This window comes from Oryza sativa, chromosome 3 (genome assembly GCF_034140825.1).
Source record: "Oryza sativa Japonica Group chromosome 3, ASM3414082v1".
Taxonomy (NCBI): Eukaryota; Viridiplantae; Streptophyta; class Magnoliopsida; order Poales; family Poaceae; genus Oryza; species Oryza sativa.
Genome location: NC_089037.1, coordinates 7,910,003 through 7,936,856, shown reverse-complemented (window position 1 = coordinate 7,936,856; position 26,854 = coordinate 7,910,003). Strand labels below are relative to the sequence as shown.

At 43.7% G+C, this 26,854-nt stretch overlaps 4 protein-coding genes across 5 annotated transcripts; all 4 read right to left on the bottom strand.

Moving 5' to 3' along the window:
* Window positions 1-356: 356 nt before the first annotated feature.
* On the bottom strand, window positions 357-2,290 carry LOC4332257 (small ribosomal subunit protein uS10z/uS10x). Its single transcript, XM_015773226.3, has 3 exons — window positions 2,103-2,290; window positions 1,254-1,367; window positions 357-723 (listed from the first exon to the last, which is right to left on the bottom strand). Exons 1-3 carry the CDS (start codon window positions 2,227-2,229, stop codon window positions 581-583), a joined length of 384 nt encoding a protein of 127 aa, XP_015628712.1. The 5' UTR covers window positions 2,230-2,290; the 3' UTR covers window positions 357-580.
* A 579-nt stretch (window positions 2,291-2,869) lies between these two features.
* LOC4332256 (chloride conductance regulatory protein ICln) lies at window positions 2,870-5,861 on the bottom strand. Its single transcript, XM_015773111.3, has 7 exons — window positions 5,568-5,861; window positions 5,343-5,466; window positions 4,607-4,724; window positions 3,986-4,045; window positions 3,820-3,903; window positions 3,666-3,748; window positions 2,870-3,319 (listed from the first exon to the last, which is right to left on the bottom strand). The coding sequence occupies exons 1-7, from the start codon at window positions 5,726-5,728 to the stop codon at window positions 3,251-3,253; spliced, it is 699 nt and encodes a 232-aa protein (XP_015628597.1). The 5' UTR covers window positions 5,729-5,861; the 3' UTR covers window positions 2,870-3,250.
* Window positions 5,862-8,676: 2,815 nt separating this feature from the next.
* Window positions 8,677-12,568, bottom strand: LOC4332255 (uncharacterized). Of its 2 annotated transcripts, none has more exons than XM_015773463.3 (8): window positions 12,244-12,568; window positions 10,822-10,881; window positions 10,134-10,216; window positions 9,977-10,041; window positions 9,877-9,910; window positions 9,703-9,773; window positions 9,080-9,240; window positions 8,677-8,999 (listed from the first exon to the last, which is right to left on the bottom strand). In XM_015773463.3, the coding sequence occupies exons 1-7, from the start codon at window positions 12,521-12,523 to the stop codon at window positions 9,150-9,152; spliced, it is 684 nt and encodes a 227-aa protein (XP_015628949.1). In that variant the 5' UTR covers window positions 12,524-12,568; the 3' UTR covers window positions 8,677-8,999; window positions 9,080-9,149. The 2 variants fall into 2 exon arrangements, with proteins under 2 accessions (XP_015628949.1, XP_015628948.1); XM_015773462.3 differs by having other exon boundaries at window positions 8,677-8,991.
* A 1,169-nt stretch (window positions 12,569-13,737) lies between these two features.
* Window positions 13,738-15,611, bottom strand: LOC4332254 (IRK-interacting protein). Its single transcript, XM_015773733.3, has 2 exons — window positions 15,271-15,611; window positions 13,738-15,192 (listed from the first exon to the last, which is right to left on the bottom strand). The coding sequence occupies exons 1-2, from the start codon at window positions 15,313-15,315 to the stop codon at window positions 13,900-13,902; spliced, it is 1,338 nt and encodes a 445-aa protein (XP_015629219.1). The 5' UTR covers window positions 15,316-15,611; the 3' UTR covers window positions 13,738-13,899.
* Between the last annotated feature and the right edge of the window lie 11,243 nt (window positions 15,612-26,854).

Below are 26,854 nucleotides of genomic sequence, written 5' to 3'. Positions count from 1 at the left end.
CCTCCCCTCCAAGAGGTGCTAATGAGGCTAATTTTGTGTGGGGACCATAAAAAAGCAGCTCTCTCTCTCTCTCCTTCTCTCCCATCTCTTTCTACTCTCTCTCCACCTTTTAGCCTTGAATTAGCCTATGAATCCAAACATCCACCCTAGGCTAATGTTTAGCCTAGCAATTCATGACTAAACATTAGCTCTCAAAATTAGCTCTGGGCACGTTCTTCAAATAGTAATGTGTCCAAGAAATAGGATATGTTCCCTAACCTCCAACCACACATTGCATAGAATCATCTCCACATCGAAAACTTTGGTGCAAGTAACAATCAAGAAATCCTGCGTGACACACATTTGGGGCCAAAGAATAAAAGTGAAAATGATATGTAAACGACCAAACAGCTATAGATGACAGCACAGGACGGAAGCTGAGCCAGAGTGTCACCCTCCATCGAGGTGTGTTGAGAAACAACATAGATTACTCCTGAACAAAGAAGGTGCCATTGCACAAGGACCAATTTAACACGCGACACACAACAACAAACATTCTAGCGCACAAAACTAGAAGGTAAATAATCTCGGCATTGCATCATTACACATCTGCTATTGTCACCTCAACCTCAACACCAGGTTCAATTGTTATGGAGGTTATCTGCTTCACCACATCAGGGGAGCTGATAAGGTCAATCACCCTCTTGTGGATGCGGAACTCAAACCGATCCCAGGTGTTTGTTCCTGATAAACACAGAGAATGTGATTTGGTGAAGTTAATCTCATGACACAAGAATATTCAAAATGGGCAGGTGTACAATATTAGCATTCACAAGAAGGATAAATCAAGTTAGACATGGCATTACTAGCTCAAGCACTCCTTAAATTAGAGAACAGGCTACAGTTTGACATGGACAACTAAAAAGGTAGAGATAATTGTATGAAGACCATAAAAAGGAAGCACTAACATGATATAGTGTACCCGTGCAAGGTACTGACCAAAACCTTTTGATATGGCATTCACAGAGAAACAGAAAAACTAAACCAGAAATTTGTTGTTCATGCTACACAAACATGTACGTTCAGAGGCTTCAAGGTTGGTAAAGGTCAGAATCATGATTGATAACTGGAGCCCAACATGTTACATGCTACAACACTTCATGATTGAGTTTATATCTAGACTCTTTTCTTTCATTTAAAAAACTACTGCTCTTATCAATAAACTTGAAACAAAAAGAAAAAATGTAGCAGCTGGAATCATAGAAATACAATACCTTCACCACAGGGAGACTTGCGGGTAGTGATGTGGAGCACCTTGGTGGGGATCCTAACTGGCCCCTTTACCCTAAGCTGCTTGTCCTTGGCCCCCTTCACTAGATCCGCACAAACTGCAAATACATAGATATATGAGATGACAAATTCAAGTCTATGGGAAGAAATTCAGAGCACCTTTTATAGTATATCATACCAAATTACATAGGAGGTAATAGCATATTCGATCACAATTCACAATGACGGTGAGGAAAACCCAAAGACCAGTCCCAACTTGACTAGCCCAATCCTTGATTGGACACACCTCAACAGACAAAATGTTCAGCAATACACAAGATATCAAAATTGGGTATAACAGCTTGGTCCAATTTGCAATGAAGAGTAACAGGAGCAAATATTATGAACGGCATTCGCCAATCGGCTCTCCCACACTCCAACCATATTGTATTGATGAACAGATATACAAAAGATTTAAATTGCTCCGATAATTCAGCGGTTACAACACCGTATGCCACAACTTGACAAACAGACCAAAAGCACATCCAGTCAACTATATACAGTTCTCATACAAATCTAAAGGTGCACAGTGACTAGTAAACTACTTCCTCCGTTTCACAATGTAAGTTAGTATTTCCCACGTTCATATTGATGCTAATGAATCTATATAGATATATATGTTTAGATTCATTAGCATCAATATGAATATGGGAAATGCTAGAATGACTTACATTGTGAAACGGAGGGAGTATCACGGTATAAGCAAAGTAAAGCGACGGGACCAATTGCCCAATTAAGAGCAGTTCACGAGATTGAGTCGAAGCTGTGGTGGGGGGTTTTGCCGGCTGGCTTACCTTTCTCGAGGTTTTTGACGTTCTTGGACGAGAGGGTGATGCGGATGCGGTTGAGCTGCAGCTCGTGGGCCTCCTCGACGCCCAGCTTCCCGCCCTTCATGCCGCCGTACACCGCCGCCGCCGCCATGTTGCTCTTGCGGAAGGGTCTCGGTCGGCTGCTCGTGCTCGAGGCGTCGGTGGCTTCGATTAGGGTTTCGGCGTTTGGTTCGAGTATTTACATGCGACTAGTGGCTCGGCTCGTCTCGGCCCAACTGCAGCCAGGCTCTGCAGTTTTGGACCAGCCCAGCATGTTTCCCTTCTCGCTTTAGAAAATTCTCTTTCCTTTTCATACTTGTTCATTGATGATTGGTTCATCTTGAGATACTATTTTTTTTAGCCACAACTCGCAAGTCGCGAAAGGAAATGCTATCGCATAACGCATATCTTCTTTTTCACAACATCGCAGAAAGAGTACATAATTGATAATTGATTTGTTTCATCGCACAAAGAGTACATAATTGATTTGTTAGTCTGAAGAGAAGTTGAATCATAATCCGTATTATGCTAGTGTGTTCTCAAGCACTATATAGAGGCCTGCACATTTTCATCTCGTCGTCCGTCAACAATTTTGTTACAAGTTCTATTGGCGGGACGTGCTATTTACATGCTCAGAAATTTGGGGCCAGGTTAATAATTCGGGACAACTAATAAGCAACGACTTCACATGACAATTGACATGGGTGTCGTTCGGTGTTTTCAGATTGTAAAGATAGGGAAAGGTAGAAATATGTCCCAATTCCATCCAGTTTGGCATTTAAATCTTTAAATCCTAAATGATAACACAACAGTGCCATGATATACAAGGGAAAAGAGAACATATTTCTTTTCCCGATTTCCCCTCCTATCTGTCAGATCAAAAGTATCGAACTAATTTCACTCGATTCACCATCATGCTCTACAAGTTACATTCTTGACCAGCAGCAAGACCTTTTTCTCACAAAAGTTACCATCGATGCTCCCTAGAGATGTTGATCCTATAGAACAAGAAAGAGGGAAAGGAAGTAGAAGAAGCAAGTATTGCGAACCAAGCAGCATCAGTGGTAATCTACAGACGAACCAATGACATAGTCCCCTCAAGGAACGGAACAAGTAAAATGAACATTCTGCTTCTAATGTCCATTTTCTTGGATCTCGTCTTCTTCCTCAGCATCCTCGAAACGCTGGTCATCAATTTGAAGCTGCAACAGCAAAAAACCAACGATGTCAGAAAAGTTTATCACTCGCACAAAGACAGTTCTAGGTTCATATGATGCAAGTCGATAATGTCAATGACAGATTCAGTACAGTTTAATAGGAAAGGAATCCTGTTCATTTGAATGATAGTACTAAGTACTAACATTGTTGATATACTAACAAGAAAGATTTAGGGAGTTCCAAAAGAAAAAAAAAGTCAATCTTAATAAATATATTAGCACAACATCAATAAATGATTAAAATTACAGCTGAACAAAACCAGGAACTGTCTCTCATCAGGTTACCTAGTAATGTGCTAAACTTGACAACATTAACCAATTCAGTGCATACCTCACGTACAGAACGACCAAGGTCATGTAGACCATTTTGGCCTATCAAGTTCGTAAAGAACATGTGGGCTTCAAGATCATTTCCTGCATGAAGTATCAACAGCTACAATGAACATCAACAGCAAATGCAGTCAAAATGTATCATGCATACCTACCATCAATCATGTCTTCATCACCATGAATCCACCCACCCTCAGCCATATTTTCACCACCGGACCAGCCATTCTCTTCATTGCGCACTGGGGAATTCAAGACAGTCAAGACTTGTTGAAGAGCTCTTTTTTAGTAATGAACTGTAATTTACATACTACTAGTACTTACCAGCATTAGGATCAGGGTTCAGTTCAGCACAATGGCAGAAGACATCGAAAAGTGCATCAACTGAAAAACTTTGTAAAGGATCCAAAACTTACGCAGAAAATGACAAGCAGGTTCAGTTCTGCTAACATAACTGAAACTGATTTGGGCTATACATCTGTTATTTATTCGTGAGGTTACTTTGTACTAACATTTTCATAAAATAGAAACAAACTGCTAGCAAGTAAAATTATGTCTTGATCCTAAAGTTTTTTTCTAGAATTTCATAAGAATAAACCATGGAAATTTAGTTGATAATCTCCAATTAAACGCCTCAAGCATGACTGCGAAAACACATGTATCACAATTCACACATCAGAAAGATAATGAACTCCAATTGGTTCCCTGAACAGGTTATTACTTAAAAACCATATAAATAGGGATAAAATGATGAAATAATTGTGGTGGTAGTGGAAAGCAAATAGGAGTAAGAAGAGTCTCCAGAAGATGGTTTTGAAGTATTACACTAATAATACTTGAAAAAATAAATCAGCTGGCGTATATAAACTCAAGAAAGAAGGCATCAGAGCTAAAATTGTGGGAAACAACATTATTTGAATGTGACAGAGATGTTTATAAGGATACGTTGACCAGGGTCTGAAAGTATAATGCGCATCTCAGAGACTTTTGCTAGCTGCAGATCACCATTTGCTTCGAAATCTGATCCACCAGCCTCCTCATCAGAGCCATCTTCTGCGTCAATCTTCAAATTAAACAAACAGAATATCAGACATTGCCATTACCATCAGGGAACTCAAACAGGAAACTAAGCCACCTTACAGACACTATTGTACACCCACTCAGAACAAATAGCAAAGTAGTGATCACCCAGGAATCAAGACACAAATTAGTTTATGAACTTTTCACGCACAGAAGTTACTTTTGTTTTTTTCTAAGATTGGATTAGTTCAAGACGGACCACATTGTCATAGCGACATGTGACACCAATCATACAATCGATGAACTATGTGCCAAACAAATATACAATTCATGGCTCACAAAACAAAGCTCAGGATCCTCCAAGCTGCAAGATATTTTTAAAATAGGAGTATATTGGAAGTAGCAAAATAATGATTGCTGATCAAAAGAGCACATGTTGAGCTGAAATTACCAACCCCACCATCATCACCACTACATAACTAAAAACACCCAGAGGATTGAACAAACCATTTCAAGATCAGTCCAGGCCTCCAGGGCTCCAACCAGTACACACACCCCAACAAATTAAACATATGTAAAAACATAAGAGCTACACCTAATGGACCATTTGCCCAGTTAGACCACAGAGATAATAAAATGGAGAGTTCGTTTCCCCAATCACCTGCGTGTAGATGCAAGGGGAGGGGTACGCCTCCAGGTCGCGCGACACAGCATGGAGCGTGATGGCGAGGAAGTCCACCGCATAGCCTTGGCCCTTCTCCGTCTCGCTAAGCCAAATCACCCTCCTAAAAACGAAAAAAAAAAGGCACAACGTGAACGGGATGGTAGGCACAAATGCGCAAAATAAGAGATAAGGACACGGCGGAAGCATCAGTACGCTACCAACCTGGTGGTGACGAACAGGGTACCCGGGGGCTCCGGCGCGCGGCGGCCGAGGGCGACGGAGGCGGCGCGGTCCATGCGGAGGAGCTCCTCGCCGGAGGCGGCGTCGAGGCGGGGCCCGCCGTCCCCGGCGATGTCGGTGAAGCGCTGGAGCCCTGGCGCCATGTGAACAGGAGCTAGGGTTTCGGGCTTTGGAGCGTGGGAGATTTGGGGATTCTTTCGAAAGGGTTTAGCGCCGCCGTGGTGGGAAGCGGCGTGTGCGGGTGTGGACAGTGGACAGCGCGCTTCTTCTGCTTACGACCAATAAAAAACCTCCCTGCTGCGTTTTATAGGCACGCGCGCACGCTTGGATATGGAATGGCTGAAAATTTGAAGTTTTGGGTTTTTTTAAACAAAAGAAGACTATTTAAAGATTGAATAAAAACTTTGTAAAAGGAATCCGACATTAGCGTAAATTTTATTAGCGTTAAAGCAAAACATCTCGACACTATATACTTTGACGTTAAGAATATTTTCACATTGCCATAAAATCCATATTAACAGGGGAACACAATCAATGTTTAGGTGTTGGATCTAACCTCACATCCAAGTTAGAATATTGAGAGACTTATTTAACCAACAATGTTCTCATGTGAATATGTGAATATGGGTGTGTTTGGAACTCCAAGTTCCCAACTTCATTTGCTTCGTTTTTCGCGCGCACGCTTTTAAAACTGTTAACCGGTACGTTTTTTTAAAAAAAGTTTCTACACGAAATTTGCTCAAAAAATTATATTGAATCATTTTTTAAAAAATAGCGAATACTTAATTGATTACGTGCTAATGAACCGCTCCGTTTTTCATACGTATTGTTTGGGATGGAAACCGGCATATGTGAACACAGCCATAGTGTGGTGGCAATATGTTGCTCTTTTATTCCAACAAGCCATGCTCAATTCCTAACGGAAACATTAGTTTGTGTATTGTATTACTTTATTTATTTATAGCAGTGTATTATGTTTTCAAGACCGTAGAAGTTATATCTCAGTATAGTTGTACCAAAATAAGTTCATTTTTAATCAATCTCACATATAACAATATAAAAGTAAAAAAAAATAGAATACTCTCACTTTACCAAAACTAAGTGGAATTGTCCCCACTTTATTTAATTTCAATGGTTGTTCAAAATGATGTTATTTTTGGGACAGACAAGAGGAGACACAGATGACTTGTTATGGGTACATTTGTACATCAAGGTTTTCAAAAGCGTGGACAACAAAACTGCAGGTCGGAATGGTCTCTTTATTTTACGGTCAGCTACCAGCTCTTGATCCCTCGGCCGCACGTCTCTGCCGCCCAATCCTGAGTAAAACCAATTCCAGACGTTGGATCCTGCATTGCATTGTCACAATGTCACTTGAGCGCAACGGCGCAACGACCGGGCTATGAAGCCACTTGACGACCACATCGCATATCGCATGCGATGTGTTTTCCGTGCGTTGATTTGGATTTTGAGGCCGTGTTTAGTTTCCCAAATTTCTAACTTTCCATCATATTACGTCACATCGAAAACTTTTTTACACACATAAACTATCAACTTTCTACTAACTTCCTAACTTTTCCACCATCTAAAGACAGCCTAAGTTTACTGCTCTGAGTCTTAAAATAAGAGTTTATTTTACTGTTCCATCTAAATGCGTTTAATTGAGCGCTACTCTCTCTGTTTTAAAATATTGTTATCTTTTAGATATAATATTTTAAGATAGAGAAAAGTAGTTCCATTGACCACTGTACGGTGTGGTGATCCCACCCCCGCTAGTCCGCTACAGCGAATGTGGCCGGTCCCCTACTTCGGCCGAGGCACCGAGGGGAAAACAAATCGATGGACGCACACGCTCGCCAGGCGCGCCAGTGCGGCGCCGCGCCACGGTCCGGAGTTCTGTTTTTCTTCTACGGGTTGCGTCTCGTCCGACGTCAAATCGCCGGAGCGATGAGACGGTGTGCAGGGGATGGAAGCAAACGTATGGTGACTTGACCGCGGGCGCTGGACTGCTGGCTGTGGCGAACTGGTCCTCTTGACTGGCCAGTCAAAGGGAGACCACTGTACTGTCTGCGTGACACCCCCCCGTGCCCGTGCCCTGGCACGGTCGGCGCGGATGACGAGGGAGGGGAGCCGCACGGCAATGGAACGGCACCATACACTGGCACGCCGCCCGCCCGGGCGACCCGCGAAGCCGTGTAGGAGTTGTACGGCGCGTATCCGCAGGGAGGCACCCACCCGCGAAGCCGTGTGGAGTACTCCCTCCGTTAAAAAAAACAAACCTTGTTTGCGTGTTTAACGTTGGACTGTCCGTCTTAATTAAAAAAATTATAAAAAATTAAAAAGATAAGTCACGCATAAAATATTAATCATATTTTCTTATCTAACAATAACGAAAATACGAACTATAAAAAATATTTATATAAGACAGTCAAAGTTAGACATAGGAACCTAGGGTTTGACTTTTTTTTTTTTTGAAACGGAGGGAGCAGGCGCAGTACGAGGCACGCGGAGGCACGCACGCCACTGTGCTCGCGCACGGCTGACACCTGCCCTGCCGAGTGGCAGTGTGGCACAACTCACAAGGCCTGCCTCTGCCAGTAGTCCCCTGACCTCTCACTCTCCCCCTCACTGTCTCGGCTGCTAGCCTGAAACGGTGCAAACCTACTGCTGTTACTGACGCGTGATTGCGTGTATGGCTCTTTAAGCTGCCCCCGTGAGATGAGATGGTGTGGAGCAGCTTGCCTTGCCGTGACGCGAGGCTACAATTCAATGGTTGACGAGAACGGTAGCGCACGCACGTACACGTTGGGGGAATTACACTAGCAACCGGAATGTTGTGTCAGAAGTATTGCCGGTTCCACGGCACACATTTGGTCGTGCAACACGTCCATACCATACCGGTATACCAGAAGGCGTGACAAGCTGACGGCGCGTGCAGGTGATGGTTGTAGCATAGCCCATCGCCTTGGCAGCACAATGCCTACTCTCTTTTTTTAACACGCATATCACCCGTACCCATGCCCATTGTTACCGCGCGATGCATCCAGTGTTCCTAACTGTGCATATGTGGATATGCCAAAGTTCATCAATGTTTAGCACAGGCACGCAAACACTTTATAATTGGGTGAATGATTGTTACAGTAGCATGTGATGCATGTGATAAGTTCAGGGATCAGGACCACTGACAAACAGTGCATTTTAGGACAAAAGGCAGTGTTTTCCCGTCAGATGCTACCTTCCAATTGATGGAGCAAAAACTGGCTCTGAAACTCGCCATATTCACCAATACGTCTTCACCGGTTTGGAACTTGTTCCTGTCGCGCATGGATATTTACTGCCACAAGGATCAGGTGAGCCCTATCTCCACGCTCAAGAACCACGCGGAGCAAATACTAGTTGTCAGAACCTGAGTTACTATCACATTGATATTAGTGATAGGAACATTTTGGGACCAAAAAATGGGGATTAAGGCAGGGAAAGCAATAAGGGTTTACCATGCGGGAAGCTTGATCACCTCAAAAGGGCACGAAATACAGGTATGATTTTAAGCAAAATAACTTGCAGTCAATCCCAGCTAGTCCTGTTCCTCCTAAATTCCTTTTTCTGCGAAAGCACTTTCTTCTTCTGAAGTCTCTTCCTTTCAGCGGCTGCAGCACTGAAATGAAATACACAGCAGCAACTGAATAAACGAGTGTAATTCGACAATTTATAGTTCTCAAGTGTGAGCTAGAGATATGACTACAAAGATTCAGAGTTCGCATATGCAAAAATGTTTCTTTGATCTCCTAAAAACTAACATTGCACAAGTTCAAAGGTTGGCTAATCTCAACCGCTACTAACTGTTTGCACTTTGGAGAGTAATGCGGTATCTTTTATAGAAGCGTATGTAGCTACTTGCACACACTTGTTACATTTTTTTAAGAAAGCAGATCTATACACACTTGGTGCATTCAATTACACAAATAGTATTATTAATCTACAACTGGATAATAAAATATCAAACATCATCAGCACATTGCAGAAGTAATGATGACTGCATTGGACTTTCTAAAGAAATAAAATAACTGAAAACAACGGAAATTGAAGGGAGCAGATGGAAGAAAAAATAGCAGCTTACATTTTTTCAACCTTCTTCTTTTGCTCTTCTGAAGGGGGTGGAGGTACATAGGATGCAGCATCAATGATTGCCTGTTAAGGAGATACTTGTTTAGTTAAAAAGCTAGGGGAGCACAATAACATGAAGCCTCTGCAAATTACTTCCTGACAAAGAACTGAAATGAGTAAAGCATACCTGTATTTTCTGCAAAGCATCTTCAATGTTTCCCCTAAAAGGATAAATTGTGTCAGTTGCTGTCCAAACAAGACAATCAAAAGAACTGAGTAACATTTACTTTTGTGTCCTAGTTTTTGTAGAAGATATCACAAGCTCCCCATCTTTATTTATCCGGTTCTTTTCCTGTGTATACCAAGCAAATATAAACAACCTCTTGAGACAATACAGAAAAAATGACAATGAAGATTTGCAAAAGAGGAAGATTTTTTTTATACCGTTTGTAATATCCGTTCTTTGATTCTCTCACCAAGCCACTGAGCCTCTTTTACATTGAACCGCATGTCGACCTTTGTGTTAACTGAAAATCGATATCAAGTATTTTAGAACAAAGAGGCGAACATAAATGGGGGAAAACACGGAACATTGATTGGATAGCAGGGCATTATGGTCATTATTTGAAAATTCTGAAGACAAGGTGTATGCTTTAGAACCAAAAAACAATCATGTAATCATGCTGAGTAGCAAATAAAATATGCTACTAAATTTTTGAACATTTTAAAAATACCAGACCAATCCCTTGGTCAATGCTGAAGTAAGGCTAAGTTCTTTTCAGAAAAATCGAACGAGCAACCTTCTTTTTTTTTTCCGTTAGCATATGTTTCCCAAACTGCTAAACGGTGAGTTTTGTGCAAAAATTTCTATATAAAAGTTTTTTAAAAAATCAAATGGATCCATTTTTTTTTCAAATTTATATTAGTTATTACGTAATTAATCATGTGCTGATGAGCTTTCTCGTTTCACGCGTGACTGAAAACCTCATCCTAACTGCCCAAGTGAACACACCCAATATTAATAAAAAAATGTTGTGCAAAAGGAAAACCAATGTTATAGTATTACGAAAAGAGGAAGTATGAAAACAATGATTCACGCAAACAAACAGATTAGGAAGTGAAAGCAAGAAACCTTTATTGACATTCTGACCACCAGCCCCCCCACTTCTTGCAAAGTTAAGAGTAACATGATCTGCAACCATAAACAGGGTAGATCTCAAAACAGGTTGACAAATAATGCAAGTATTAACACAATCTATTAATAAGCTTGCAGCTTATCAATTCCTCATATCTTTATTTCATCCTTTCAAGTCTATGTACATTAAATACACGTCAATCAGGAATAGAAAATGTACTATGTGAGGAGATGTGTACAAAACCATTTACATTGAAACATCTTGATCAACATATAACAAAATGTGCATTCAACTTTTACTATCACATAGCAACAGTTAGACAAGATGTTCCAATACCTGTTAGATCAATTTATAGAGATATTCCTTTCAAAAATTTACAGAGACATGCTACTGCTAGATAGAGAGTATTGTACAGAGTCTTTCTTATTATTAGTAGCGCCAATTTTGCTACAGTACACCCGAAATTTGTGTAATTTGCTGATAGACATCGAAAAAATGTGTCACGGATGAAAAACATCCTAAAAAACTGGTAATTTTCTAGAGGACATTTTCGGCTCAATTGGATAGATACATTCTTAAGAAAGACGATAATGCCCCTAGGACCACATGCTTCAAACATGGTGTTAGAGTAAAAATTTAGAAATTATGCAACTCTAAATTTGCCATCACCCCAAGTACATTACTTGCATACATTATATTCCATCCTCGCTCCAGTCTTAGCTCAAAAGGTTTTGATCCTAGGGGCATTCTCGGCTTTTTGAGGAATTTCAATCTCCAATTGAACCGAAAGTGTCCTCCACTAAATTAGAGTGTCGTTCGGACATAACACGTTTTTACGATGTCTACCAACAAACAACATAAATTTTGAGTGTTCTCTAACAGATTTTGTCTTAGTATGTATAGCCATACAGCAGCAAACCTAGGTGCTTCTTAAGCTAATTTAGCTATTAGCATGCTTTTCAAACTATTGGTTACTGTCAACAAACAGGATTAACAAAATGCAAGTCAAATCTTGTTCATAGCTAGAATTCACCACATTGTCACCTCTAACCAACATATACCGTTAAGCTGTCAAAATTATCCTTAGCACGAAATGGATGTAGGAAGTAGAATATACACCTGAGTCACGAAGTATAACTCGATAGGGGCTACTGGCTAGGCAGAGATAATGATGAGATATGAGATCCCCAATTCTCACCGAGCAGACTCATCGACCGTTTACACATAGTACTTCGGAGTAGAGATATTAGCCTAAGCTACTGAATTTTCCGTTTGACCAATACAATATGAATACCAACACCAGCTGTTTGTTAGGATTTGACGTTTCAATTCTTCATATGTAGGACATCGATTGAGCATCATTACCAAGCATATGTGTAACACAAATTAGGGGCAATAGTGGAGTTGCAGATTATTACCCAAAGTGATCTTGGGGGCGGGGTCGGAGCCGGCCGAAGCGGCGCGCTCCTCGGCGTCGCGAAGCACCTGCTGGGTCAGCGCCAGGCGCGCCGACACCTTCCTGCCCCCGTCGTCGCCGGCCTCAGCCGCCGAGCACCGGAGGCGGACCAGCGCGCCCCGGCCCACGCCGAGGGCGAGACCCACGGTGGGGGCAGGCGACGAGGGGCCATGGAACAGGAGGGAGGAGACCTGGCGGAAGCCGAGTCGCAGGAAGGTGGTGCTCCGCATGGCGGTCGCCATTAGCCTTCGTGTGGAGGACGCCGAGCGACGGAAATTGGGGGCCACGGCTCCACGGCGAAGCTCGAAGCAAGGCAAGGAGAGAGGCCGAGGGGAGGTGGAGATTGATTTGGGCCTATGTGGGCTTTCCGCTGTCATGTGTGTTCGCTAATGGGCCTACACAATTCGAATGTGTGGGCCACAAGGAATAGAAGAGAAAGCAAAACCAAAGCAAGTGCAGGGCCAGGAATGCTGATGGGCAATCGATCGCTATAGGGATGGGGTAGCAATAGATCTACTCCCCTCTCTCTCCCTCCACCCCTCCACATGGTTTCTTTTTTTTTTGGCACCGCATTACTTTCCTATTTTAGTAAATTTATACACCTCAAGTTTACACATATAAAGTTTAGAGACCAAAAGTTTATAAGTCAAAAGTTTATATATCCGATTCAAATTTGAATTTGAATTCAAATATTTTTTTATATATAGTATTTCTATACATCTAAAGTTTATACACCTAAAGTTTATTGACCTAAAGTTTATAAGTCAAAAGTTTACATACCCGTTTCAAATTTGAATTTGAATTATATCCTATTCAAATTTGAATTTGAATTATATCCTATTCAAATTTGAATTTGAATTCAAATATTATATATATAGTATTTCTATACATCTAAAATTTATACACCTACAGTTTATGGACCCAAAGTTTATAAATTAAAAGTTTACATACCCGATTCAAATTTGAATTCAAATATTTTCTATATATAGTATTTCTATACATCTAAAAGGTGTATTATACACCTAAAGTTTATAGACCCAAAGTTTATAAGTCAAAAGTTTACGTACCCGATTCAAATTTAAATTTGAATTCAATTTTTTTATATATAGTATTTCTATATATAAATTTTTCTAACCTTTTATTTTTTTAAAAAAAATTGTGTGGTGTATAAGAGAAGAAGGGGAGGAGGAAGGAGGGAGAAGAGGGAGGAGTATAGGGGGAGGGGGGAGGGGAGGCGAACTGATTACCCAGCGCGATCACTGACGATCGATCGCCCATTAGAAGGCCCGTGCAGGGCGGTTAAGATCGTTCGAGTGTCCAATCAAAGAGTTGGATATTTAATCAGGCATGCTGCATGCACTCCTACAGGTTGAGTAACGTCCAAGGTTAACCACAAAAAGGCGAGATCTCGCTTTTGTATAGTAATGGAAAAAAGGCAATTTGCATAGGTTGCTCGTGCCAAACAAAAACTGTCTTTACTCAACAAATCAAAGCTACAAACACGAACGAAATCAACATAAAGTTGGGACAAAGTCCCCCGTATTCACACAAAAGTAAAAATGCAGGTCCTGTTTTAACCACACAAATACAGTAAAAAAAATGGTCGTGTTTGTTTTACCTATGTAACTACGCTACTGCTCTGATTATTACAACCATCCACCGCGTCTGTAGCACTCCCATTCACATCGCTACAGCTACTCCCCAACCCCACAGACCCGTTGGCGATGCTCCCGCCATCTCTGTGGCCGCCGGTGCGGCTGCTGCTGCTGCTGCTGTAGAAGCACACCACCTTGCACTTCACCACGCCGGCGCAGGCGACGTACACGTGGAACCCCGGCGCCACCATCATCTTCACGCTTGCCGGCTCCAGCTTCCCGGCGCGCCCGGCGGCCGCGTCCTCCATGAACCGCGAGTCGAAGCGCGCGCCGCGGTCGACGCGCACCACGGGCAGCGGCGGGTGGACGGACCGCGCGAGGAGGCGCACCCCCCACACGCCCTTGGCGGCCAGGAAGAACGCCTGCAGCAGCGGCTCCGGCCAGGCGCGGGCGCGCGCCCAACCGAGGGAGGAAACCACCTCGCTCATCTTGGCGTCGCAGAACCGGCTCAGGCCCTCGCTGTAGTGCTTGGTACCGTGGAGGAGGACCTCCTCCCACGTCAGCGCCGCGATGGAGTGGTACGCCGCGAGGTTGGCCTCGCAGCGGCCCGCCGGGTCCGCCGTGTGCACGTCGCCCTCGGTGTCGAGCTCGAAGTCGGCGTGGAACGCGCGGTTCAGGAAGCTCTCGAGGTTCGGGCCGGGGTTCACCGGGCTGCGGAGGTGATTGGAGAGAGCCCGCGTGAGGCTCCGCACGGCGGCTCGCGCTGTCGACACCGCCCGGAGGAACGACTCGACGGGGAAGGCGGCGGCCGTGGGAGTGGGGAGCACGCGGGCCTCGAGGCGCGCGAGCTTCATCTCCAGCTCGGTGAGGGAGTGCTTCAGCCGCGTGGTCTCCTCCAGCGCCTCGTCCCGCGTGCGCGTCGCCGCCGCGAGCCGCCGCGAGAGGTCGGCCGCGGCCAGGCGCCACTGCTCGCTCTCCCCTCCGTCCCCACCGGACGCCGACGTCGGCGACGGCGACGACCGCGGCGTGGATCGTCGGGTGAGTGACACGAACAGCGAGCGGATGACCGCCCCAGGGCCAGGCGACGCCGGCGCGTGGAGCCGCTGCTTGAAGCGGCAGTCAGAGCAGGACACCGCCGCGACGTACGCCGCGGGGTCCGCTCCGCCTCCTCCTTCGCTCTTCGCTCGCCGCGGCGTCTTCTTGGCACCCCCGCTCCCCCCGCGGTGGTTGTGGAGTGGCGTCGCGACGTGCGCGTACTTCTCGTCCACCTCCGAGGCCGTCGTCCTGCCACCGCCGGCCCGCCTCGCGTCGGATACCTGATTATTACGCCGCATTGTTGAAGCGCAATCCTTGAAAAAACGGAGATGCTAACTAGCGAGGAAGAGGACGCTTACTGCTGCGGCGGGGAAGGGAGAGGAAGGCGAGGGAGAGGAGACCATGGCTGGCGGGCGATGGATCGAGCTCGAGCTCGGCGAGCTCGCTCTACCCCCTGCCTGGGCGCGCTGGCCAACTACACCAAGGACAACTCCGTCTGGTTGCGATTAGCGGGGAGCGTGGCGAGTCAAGTAGGGGTTTTCTCGGGTTCAGAGGGGCGGTGGTGCCTGTGCCTGCCGTGTGCTGGTGGCGACAGGCGAGGCGATGGCGCTGTGGGGCGCGATGCGGGGCGGGGCGATGGTGGTGGTGTACTGGTGCGGTGGTGCCTGCCCGCGTGTGTGACGACGTCCATTTTTTTTTGGGTTAACTTCACGCCCTCACGGGGGTGGAAGGAGTGGCGGGAGTGGGACACTGCGGACGCGGGACATGAATGCCGGTCAGTTCGGTCGCTACTGCGTTTAATGCCATGACCCATCTCCATCTCTCGCCCCCTTCTTTCTTTCTCGTCTATTTTTTCTCCGCGACACTCAAAAAAGTTCTCCATTTTTGCGAGAAGCCGAGAGAATCAGGCTGTGATCCAAAGTTTAGATCTAAATTTCAGTCCTTTTTTATCACATCAAACTGTCATACACATATAATTTTTCAGTCACATCATCTTTAATTTTAATAAAAATCCAAACTTTACGCTGAATTAAACACAGCCTCAGAGAAGAAGTTATGGGATTCTGGAAGGAGGGAAAGGTTTGCACATCAACTCGTGCTTCATTTGTCTCGCGCTAGCTACCGTATGTCGTTTGTACTGCGTGTCAAAGAAGTCAACCAAAAGCCCAATCAATTCTCTAGACATAATTATCTTAAAAAAAATTCTCTAGACATAAGGCTGTTTAGTTGGTGAAATAAAAATTTTTGGGTATCATATTGGACGTTTGACTGGATGTTGGAAGGGGTTTTCGGACATGAATGAAAAAATTAATTTCATAACTCGTCTGGAAAACGCGAGAAAAATCTTTTGAGCCTAATTAAATCGTCATTATTACATGTGAGTTACCGTAGTACTTATGGCTAATCATAGACTAATTAGGCTCAAAAAATTCATCTCGCAATTTACATGGAAACTGTGTAATTAGTTTTTATTTTTATCTATATTTAATGCTATATATATATGTCCAAAATTTGATGTGATGTTTTTGCGAAAAGTTTTTGGGAACTAAACCAGAGCCATAATAGTACTAAGTACTAAAACTTTTTCCTCGTAGCTAATCACAGGAGTAGTATTACAGACGAATACTGTTTTAGAAGCTGTACTCCTAGCTAAATTGAGTACTTGAGACATGCGAAGACGGGATCTATAAACTGGCCAGCCGTGATCCTATAGGACTATAGTCACGGTGAGACATTGCTACTACGTACCATCCCAGTGGCATGAGCAAGAAAACAAGCGTCATGAGTTCGTGGAGGGACACATTAAGAGCGGTTGGCGAGTCGGTTACATGCATCATAAATCCGGAGCTCCATCGGTCTGGACCGGCCGGCCGGCCAGCCGGCGCTGTCCGCTTCAACCGCTGAATGAATTGAACGCGATCCGTATTCCGCGTGACAAGTGCGTGGCTCTTCGTTGTCTCTCCTAGTGACCGCGAACATTGCAAGGCGCCGGTCGAGGTTTACCGTTCTCCATTTGTCGGTTAATTGTACCGGAGTCAGCAGCGGTAACGACGTCACCGGTGACAACGGACTATGGTGGTGACTTCGCCTCGGCAGATTTCACGCTCCTCCTGGGAGTCCATCGGCATCAGATTTGTTCAGACTTCTCACCCAAATAAAAAGGAACTCGTTCAGACTTTCAGGCTGCCCCAGTGTGCAGTGGAAGGAGCTCCTCTAACTTAGGGTGTGTTTAGTTCACGCCAAAATTAGAAGTTTGATTGAAATTGAAACGATGTGATGAAAAAGTTGAAAGTTTATATGTGTAGGAAAGTTTTGATGTGATAGAAAAGTTATAAATTTGCAGAAAAAGTTAGAAACTAACCTAGGCCTTAAAGTTAGAGGGACATGTGTCCCTGACAGGTGAGACCCACACCCACGAGCCCATATGTCAGTGACTGATGTCCCACTAACTTAAGTGAGAGAAGCCTCATCCGTGTGCAGTGCAGTTCAATTCAAGACCAGAGCTCTGGCAAACTGCTGTCGAGATGAAATCACCCGTAGACTGCTGTTTTCAGCGGTTGTTACCATGCCAGCAAACGAGCGCACAGTTGACCAAGTCACCGAGAATTAGGACTCGGGAGGATCTTAAATTGGATATTTTAGGACTTGTTAGCTTTATTCCAGTTTTTAATTTCACTAAATTTTAATAAAGTAACAAATTAAATAAGACATTATCATTACTATCTTATCGAATTTGGTAGTTCTAAGAGTTTCATCTTGAAATAAACACTGCCAAAAATCTAGTTAACGCCAAAATTTTGAAAAGGTTAATCAGAGCAACGAAGTAAGCAAGTCCTTATAATTTCTGGATATCGTTTAATGTTTTATTGTTTCCAGTCAATCGTTATACTAACTCTTACTCCAATAAAAAACACTACTATATAGATAGAGTATACTGTATAAATAGCATTTGCATGGCTGATATACGTACAAGAAAAAGATCAACACTGGAATGAACTAGTATTTAAAATTGTCAAAAAGTTATCCTTGACTAGTGGTCTCATACTACGATCAAGCCACTCACAGAATATTACGCCTACAGTCACTGGAACGGATACCCTTATCTCAATCGGGCGGTAAGCCCCATCTCAATCGGGCACAGCGTCCGTCACAGGCTAGAAGTCACTGATGTGAAGAGTTATCTCAATCGGACAAACGGCCGTCACGGATGAATCTATCTCAATCGGACCCTAAGTAAAGCCCGTCACCGATAACTCTGACCCAGACGACCGGTCAAACTATAGCCCGTCACAGATGACTTACCTCAATCGGGCCACAATTAGAGCCCGTCACAGATGACTACTAACATTTATCGGGCCTAAACTAGAGCCCGTCACAGATGATACTCATCTCAATCGGGGCTAAACTAGAGCCCGTCACAGATGACTGCTGACCTTAATCTGGCCTAAATTAGAGCCCGTCACAGATGACTATCATCTCAATCGGGCATTTAGTTATGGCCCGTCACAGATGACTATAATCACAAAAAAAATAAAATTTGTTTTTTGGCTAGCCTCAGGCCTTTGCTAGCCATGCCCGCTGCATAAATAACAGAAACAAACACAGATATCCAATATCCCCAGCTCCCCAGCATCACCCATTCATATACATATGCATTCACATACACAGACATCAATATATTTCACACAACCACACATTTACAGCCATCTCATATTTCACATCCATTCACATATTTCACATCCATTCAAATATTTATCATATTTCACCTGCAAAACCGAGTTAATTAGATCAAATATTTATTTAGTAAGTCTTAACATAAACATATGAAATATATACATAAATATAAGCATCACATTTACATCATCACAGTTGCATAATAAGTGTTCATCATTGCCTAAACATAAAAGTTCAACATTGTTCATCATTTTAGTTTAAGCCTAAACATTTATTTGGGGTTAATTATTTCGCAGAGGATGAAGCTGGCTATCTCCTCGCGAACCTCCTCAAAGCTGGTAGGCAGAGACTTGATTATTGTGCCCTACATTGTCATAATTCCAGATTAGTTGATCGATCATATATAAGTGCTAAAATGTAGTTAGTCTATCACAATTGAGACCACCGACCTCAAACTCAGCCAAAGTCTTCACCTTATCTCTATACAGAAGGCGCATGTTGTGGCACACATAGAATCTGCACTGGTCACCTATTTGTTGCTTCACCGGGAAGTCCTTTTTGTGGATGAGGGTGTCATGTCCTATCTTCCTGAGGCCTCCTCTTTGCACGTATTGGGCCCACGCTTCATCTATCACTAGTTGAATTGGGGTCCAATCATATGTGTTCTTATCAATTCTGGAGTTCAGGTAGTGACATGTACTCCACTTAGGTGCTATGATCAGAAGGATCCAATGGGCACTGCGGCATTAATATAGTGAAAGTTAATTAAGTACTGAAGGAATGTGTCATGCTGTTGTGTATATTTAGATAACACACTTACTATTGATTATAGGCGCACATAATGTACTCCTTGTCTTGGCGGGACCACAAGGTGTCGTAGATGTAGTTGACCATTCCTTGACGGTCATTCTGAAGATTTGTGACAGTGACCACTTGTGGATCAAGGAAGGCAACTTCCGGTGCATTCTTCTGACACCATTGCCAACTTAACCTACACACAGGATAAACGATCTTGTAAGCGAGTTAATCCGATTGTTATTACCAGATTGAGTTGGGTGACAATACTTACAAGGAGTAGCACTTAAGGAGGCTTGTGTCCACCGCTCGGAGCATGTAGAGGTCGAATAGATCCTTGAAGTCGACGACGATATCATTTGTTGGACCAAGGAATGGCTTTCCATCATGCTCTCCAAGGATATCGGTAGCTTTATTCGGCTTCCTGGCGTTAGATTTCTCCATGTAGTATGCGTGAAGGTCCTTGCAAGCGGTGCCCATTGCGGCAAGCACGTCATCTCTAACCAATGGCATGCCTAGATGGAACTCCTGTGGAGCAGCGTATTTCTTCTTGACCTCTTTGCCCTTAGTCTCTTCCTGGCCCATGCCCAGATCTAGCTTCCTTGGAGCTAGAAGCGAGGACTGCACCTTTCCTCCCCTTCCTCTCCCCTTTGCTTCGGGTTTATCGAGAGTAATTCTCTGAGGGGAAGAGTGTGCCTTCCTGCTCTTTTTCATTGGTAGGGGTTCATGAATTGCCTTGCTGTCAGCCTCCGTTCGGTCCTCCCCAAAATCCGTGTCGTACTGCAACTGCACATCGTAAGATTGTGCATGACGATCTTGAGCAGGAGGGGCTGAAGGAGCAGAGGCGGGTCTCTTTGGTGGACGACCGCCTGGTGCAGTGGTTGGCCTCGCTGTAACCCTGATCTCAATGAGGTCCTTGGGCCATTGGATGAAGGTACCACAGGCATTTCCTAGTGAGAGGACCTCGTCGTTTGGTGGATACTTTAGTGGGAATAACTCGTATTCCGGCTTCACCGAGTCGACTTGAACTTTTGCACAGTCGCCCCTGAGTTGCGCTCCATGCACTCTTGTCTTTGGGGTCGGCTTGTACGCAAGTCCCTTGGCTGCTGGAACCGTGAAGGTTGGCATCACCATAACTGTGAGGGTGTAGCTCGTTGGTTCCTGCGATAGATTAATCATTTTTTTTAGAATATTATATATCATATGGATTCGTTAAGTCTTTCATGCATTGTGGATGAAACTTTTACCGTTATGTGGTCGACGGCGCTGTCGACCGATGTTGCTCTTCGTGCGCAGCAGCAGCGGCGGCCTGGGGGTTCTGTTGCTCTTCTCGGATCTCTTGCCTAATCTTGGCCCTCATCGACTCGAGCTTTTCGTAGAATTCAGATGTCAGCTCAACTCTTATCGACACCTGGATCTTGGCTTCAAGGCGTGCATCTTTCTTCGCCTTGTTGGAAGTCCGCTTCTTGTACTGCCACGCATAGTCTGGAAATCCATACTTCCAGGGAACAGAAGACCCAACGCCCCATGTCCATCCACGGTGTTCCTTGTTGCCCAACGCTTTCATGAGGAGGTCGTCCTCGCGTCTTTGAGAGCAGGCCTCTTGCGAGGCTTGTTGATCGGCAACCAACTCCTTCTGCATTACAATTTAGTGGGGTTAAATAAACTGCATGATCAGAAACAATGCGAACATCTAGTTGGACTACACACTTACTATAGCTTCGTATACTCGTTGATCTTCTGGATTTGGCATGATGATTGTGCCATCATCCTTCTTCTGGTACCTGGTCCTGGCCCAGTTCCTAGCCCGAGGGTGTGGGATATCGCCAAACACAAGTGGTGTGTTCGATTCCTCCGCTTCTTCATCCTCACGCTGCCATTCCTCTTTCTTACCGGCATATTCAGCGGTGCCAAACCGATGCGGATGCTGGTTCTTGGTCTAGAGCAAGCGATATGCCTCGCTACTAGCTCTGGACTCGGGGGTCGACTTCTTCACATGGAATTCCTCCCAGACCTGTTCCGTGATCCAAGGAAATTTCTCTCTTGGATCTGGATTCGTCGGGTTGTAGACGAACTCGCCGACTAGCTTAGTCTTGAAATTCTTCCAAGCATTGCCCATAACCTTGAAAGCAGCCCGCCTAAGACGGTCCTCATGCTCCGCAGAATAATCGAAGCTCTCCTTGAACGTTAGCCAAGCAATGTCCTTCTCTGCGGCCGGCACGAGCTTGATGTCATCTTGCAGAATACTGAATTTCTGCCTACCTATGACCCCGCAGATAGACCTAAATCGGCTCAATATTTTCTTTGGAGATGTCGGCAACCCTACGGCGTCCATCGCTGTTATGCGGAACCGTTCCTTAGGGATTTTGTTCCCAGTCCTAGGAGTACGTGTCCTTGAGGACCCACTAGTTGTCGTCGACATTGGTTCGCCTTGCTGAGACATCGTCTACTTTTTTTCAAAATAACAAAAATACACAATTCAATGCTACAATCTATTACAATGAATTGAATGTAACTTATAAATAAATGAAGCATATAAATAAACTAAATTGCACATCTCACAGTAATAGAATGAATTGAATGTCACATATAAATAAATTAAACATATAATCAAATCCTAAAATCATAAATTCACCTCATACCATCTATTCATCCACATATCATGCATCTATCACTAAATTCATTAATGCACCACATTCCATCTATTCATCAACATGTCATCAATCAAAAAAACCATTCGTTCACCACATATCATCAATCCCTAAAATCATCTATCACTAAAATCATCTATCACTAAATTCATTAATGCACCACATTTCATCTATTCATCATCATGTCATCAATCAACTAAAATCATCTATCACTAAATTCATCCCAACATCCACATTTTATCCCAACATCCACATTTCATCATTCACCACATGCAGGTAGCAGAGGGCGGCGCGATGGAGGACTCACCTGAGGTCGGCCGGGGGGGCTCAGTGGTGGCGGCGCCGGGCTCGGTGGAGGCGGCGGGCTCGGTGGCGGCGGCGGCGGGCTCGGCGAAGGAGGAGTTCGCGGCGGCGGCGCCGGGCTCGGTGGAGGGCGTCGCCGGTCTGTGGAGACGACGCCGGGCTCGGTGGAGACGGCGCCGGGCTCGGTGGCGGCGGCAGCGGTGGCGGTCTCGGTGGCGGTGGCGGTGAGGGAGGACGGCGGCGGCGAAGTACGAGTTGGCGGCGGCGCTAGGGTTCTAAGGAGGCGGGAAATTGTAGCGGGACTTAGAAAAATTTTTGATCCGATCTGAGAAACCCTAGTTATAGTAGAGTGATGAGTCATCTCTATCGGGCTTTGCCGTAGGGCCCGTCACAGATGACTCATCGGTGACGGGCTCCATACTAATGCCCGATTGAGATGACATTCAGGCCCGTCACGGATGACTCATCTGTGACGGGCCATAAGATAATGCCCGATAGAGATATCTCTATCGGGCTTTAACTAAGGCCCGTCACCGATGACTATTTTTCCATTTTTCCAAACAAGTCTTTATATTTGTGCGTACAAAATATATAGCTGCTGTATAATAATTCATTTTATCAGTCATAATATATTTTCATATTCTAAATGATTTCAAATCGAAATATGGTGAACAACAAAATTGTAGAGGTTATCAAGATCTACAACTTTTATTTTAGTCATTTTTCTATATAACTTTTTTCCCAACAACTTGAAATTGATTTTGAATATATGACAAATCTAAACAGCATTTGTAAATACTAAATGATTTCAAATGGGAATATGGTCAACAACAAAGTTGATCCTCTCATCAAGATCTACAACTTTTATTTTGGTCATTTGTCTATATAACTTTGTTTCCAACAGCTTGAAATTGATTTTGACAATATGACAAATCTAAACAGCATTTGTAAATACTAACTGATTTCAAATGGGAAAGCCATAAAAAGCAAAGTTGTACGACTTATCAAGATCTACAACTTTTATTTTGGTCACTTCTTCATCCGACAAAGTGATAGTATCAATGTTTATAAAATTGACATATATGTGTTGATGTTTATAAACCAGATGAGAGAAATGTGATTTTTGTGAATAATATAATTATCACTTTGTCGGATGAAGAAGTGACCAAAAGAAAAGTTGTAGATCTTGATGAGAGGATCAACTTTGTTGTTGACCATATTCCCATGTGAAATCATTTCGTATTTACAAATGCTGTTTAGATTTGTCATATATTCAAAATCAATATTAAGCTGTTGGGAAAAAAAGTTATATAGAAAAATGACCTAAATAAAAGTTGTAGATCTTGATGAGAGGATCAACTTTGTTTTTGAGTATATTTCCATTTGAAATCATTTAGTATTTACAAATGCTGTTTAGATTTGTCATATTGTCAAAATCAATTTCAAGCTGTTGGGAACAAAGTTATATAGACAAATGACCAAAATAAAAGTTGTAGATCTTGATGAGAGGATCAACTTTGTTCATGACCATATTTCCATTTGAAATCATTTAGTACCCGAAAATGTATTATGACTAATAAAATAAATTATTATACAACAGCTATATATTTTGTACGCACAAATATAAAGACTTGTTTGGAAAAATGGAAAAATAGTCATCGGTGATGGGCCTTAGTTAAAGCCCGATAGAGATTAATCAATCTCTATCGGGCATTATCTTACGGCCCGTCACAGATGAGTCATCCGTGACGGACCTGAATGTCATCTCAATCGGGCATTAGTATGGAGCCCGTCACAGATGAGTCATCTGTGACGGGCCCTACGGCAAAGCCCGATTGAGATAGATTAATCTCTATCGGACATAAACTAAGGCCCATCACCGATGACTCATTTTCCATCTTTCATTTGAAGTTTTTGTATTTGTGAGTGCAAAATATATAGCTGCTGTGTAATAATTCATTTTATTAGCTATAATACATTTTCGGATACTAAATGATTTCAAATGGAAATATGGTCAACAACAAAGTTGATCCTCTCATCAAGATCTACAACTTTTCTTTTGTTTTGGTCATTTGTAATAAAACAAAATTAGCCATATTAATGACTACACATATCAAGTCTTTGCAATAAAACAATAAAATAAAATACTTCTTTCATTACAATAGATAAGTACAAATGCATCGGTCACAAGGTTATGCCTTCCGTATGATCTGAACGAGTATATGCCACAGGCTCTTGGGGATCATCGTCAAGGTCAATGTGAGGTCTTACATGAAGATTATGGTTGTATTCTTCTTCATCGACGACGTTGTCAACTCCTACAATTCGGCGCTTTCCATCCCTCATGATGTGCATCCTCTTGTTTGAAGGGTCTTTTATGTAGAATATCTGCTCGACCTGTTTCGCAAGTACAAATGGTTCATCGGCGTATCCCACCTTTGATAGATCTACTAAAGTGAAACCTTCCTTGTCGGCTTTGACACCAGTGCGTAGATTCACCCAACGGCAGCGGAACAATGGAACCTTGAACTTGACGTAGTTTAGCTCCCAGATCTCCTCAATGCGGCCGTAGTATGTGTTTGACCCAACTTAATCCTGGAACGCATCTATACGGACGCCGCTGTTTTGCACTGTGCTTTTGTCATCTTGTTTGACGGTGTAAAATGTGTATCCATTTATATCGTATCCTTGCCATGTGTCTACGGTCCAAGACGGTTCCATCCCCAACAACTGTACTGTCTCATTTGGGACATCCGTGGACATTGTCACATGATTCTTGAACCATTCGTTGAACCGAGAATTATGTTCTCTGTTAATCCATGCATCATTTTGCCCCAAGTTCTCATCTCGGATTTTCGCTAAGTGCTCCTCAAAGTATGGGCCAACTTCTGCCATATGCTGGAGCACAGCGTAATGAGCCTGCGCATACGACACTTGATCTGGCCTAATTCTTTTCCTTCCGATTGTGCCAACACCTGACAACCTTCCCCCGTGATGAGACGCAGGAACTCCGATAGGATCGGCATCGGACATGTAATTGACACAGAACTCAATAGCCTCCTCAGTCGTGTAACCTTCAATGATGCTCCCCTCAGGTTTAGCTCTAGTACGAACGTATGACTTCAGAACTCCCATGTATCTTTCAAACGGCCACATTTCCCTTAGAAAAGTTGGGCCACATAGTTTTGTTTGCTTCACTAGATGAACAAGGAGATGAACCATTATATCAAAGAAAGACAGTGGGAAAAACATCTCCAGGTGACAGAGGGTATTCACAATATCGGTCTGCAACCCATCTAGATCTTCTGGATCTATAACCTTCTGTCCAATTGCATTGAAGAAGGAGCACAGACGTTGGATCGTGTGACGCACTTTCGGTGGTAGAATGCCTCTGATAGCAACTGGCAAGATTTGTGTGATTAGCACGTGGCAATCGTGAGACTTCATTCCAACAAGTTTTAGATCGTCCAATTTAACATACTTATCCTCGCTGAATAGCCCGATGAAACTTTAATATCCTTCAAGCATGATAACACTGCGATCTTCTCATCATTCGACAATGTGTGGCAGGCTGGAGGGAGGTACACTCTACCTGTCTCTGCATCTCGTATGGGTTGGAGTTCACTGCGAATATTCATGTCCTGTAGATCAAGGCGCGCGTTCAACCCGTCCTTTGTCTTCCTGGGAATATTCAACATCAGGCCAACCAAACTCTCACACACATTCTTTTCTACATGCATGAGATCAATGCAATGTCAGACATCAAGATCTTTCCAGTAAGGTAGCCGCCAAAATATGGATTTTTTCTTCCACATACCCTTCTCCTTTGTCTTGCTACGTTTTCTTTTCTTCCCAAACTCATTGCTTATGTCCTTGACCATATTGTGGACCTCATCTCCGGACAAATCTTTGGGAGCAGGCTGAAGTTCTCTCTTACCGTTAAAAATTTTCTTCTTTCTTCTAAATGCGTGACGTAGCGGGAGCCACCTCCGATGACCCATGTATACCATCTTTCGTGATTTCTTCAGCCACCGGCTTCATGTATGTTCCTTGCAATCGGAGCATGCCTTCTTTCCTTTTATAGTTTGTCCGGAAAGATTACCGAGTGCAGGGTAGTCATTAATGGTGCAGAACAATAGAACTCTTAGCTTGAAGTTTTCCTGACCATATGCATCCCATGTTTCCACACCTTCTTTCCAAAGAATCTCCAGATCGTCGTTAACAGGCTCCAGGAATACATCGATATCATTGTCGGGTTGCCTCGGACCTTGGATTAACAAGCACAACATAATATATTTCCGTTTAAAGCATAACCATGGCGGGAAGTTATAGTTCGCAATAAGAACTGGCCAAGTGCTGTGAATACTACTCATGTCACCGAAAGGATTCATGCCATCCGTACACGGACATATCTCATGTTTCTAGGGTCGACAGCAAAGTCTTTGTGTTTTCGATCGGTATTCCTCCATTCAATCGAATCCGCTGGGTGTCTAAGCATACCGTCATTCGTTCTCTCCGT

Coding starts and splice junctions, on each gene's coding strand:
- LOC4332257 (XM_015773226.3), bottom strand. CDS start 2,229: ATGGCGGCGGCGGCGGTGTACGGCGGCATGAAGGGCGGGAAGCTGGGC. Junction 1,368..2,102: donor CGTCAAAAACCTCGAGAAAG/GTAAGCCAGCCG, acceptor ATGTATTTGCAG/TTTGTGCGGATCTAGTGAAG. Junction 724..1,253: donor CAAGTCTCCCTGTGGTGAAG/GTATTGTATTTC, acceptor TGTGTTTATCAG/GAACAAACACCTGGGATCGG.
- LOC4332256 (XM_015773111.3), bottom strand. CDS start 5,728: ATGGCGCCAGGGCTCCAGCGCTTCACCGACATCGCCGGGGACGGCGGG. Junction 5,467..5,567: donor ACCCTGTTCGTCACCACCAG/GTTGGTAGCGTA, acceptor TTTCGTTTTTAG/GAGGGTGATTTGGCTTAGCG. Junction 3,749..3,819: donor TGATGAAGACATGATTGATG/GTAGGTATGCAT, acceptor TACTTCATGCAG/GAAATGATCTTGAAGCCCAC.
- LOC4332255 (XM_015773463.3), bottom strand. CDS start 12,523: ATGGCGACCGCCATGCGGAGCACCACCTTCCTGCGACTCGGCTTCCGC. Junction 10,882..12,243: donor CGCCCCCAAGATCACTTTGG/GTAATAATCTGC, acceptor TTATGGTTGCAG/ATCATGTTACTCTTAACTTT. Junction 10,042..10,133: donor AAGAACGGATATTACAAACG/GTATAAAAAAAA, acceptor TGGTATACACAG/GAAAAGAACCGGATAAATAA.
- LOC4332254 (XM_015773733.3), bottom strand. CDS start 15,315: ATGGTCTCCTCTCCCTCGCCTTCCTCTCCCTTCCCCGCCGCAGCA. Junction 15,193..15,270: donor CTCCCTTCCCCGCCGCAGCA/GTAAGCGTCCTC, acceptor CGTAATAATCAG/GTATCCGACGCGAGGCGGGC.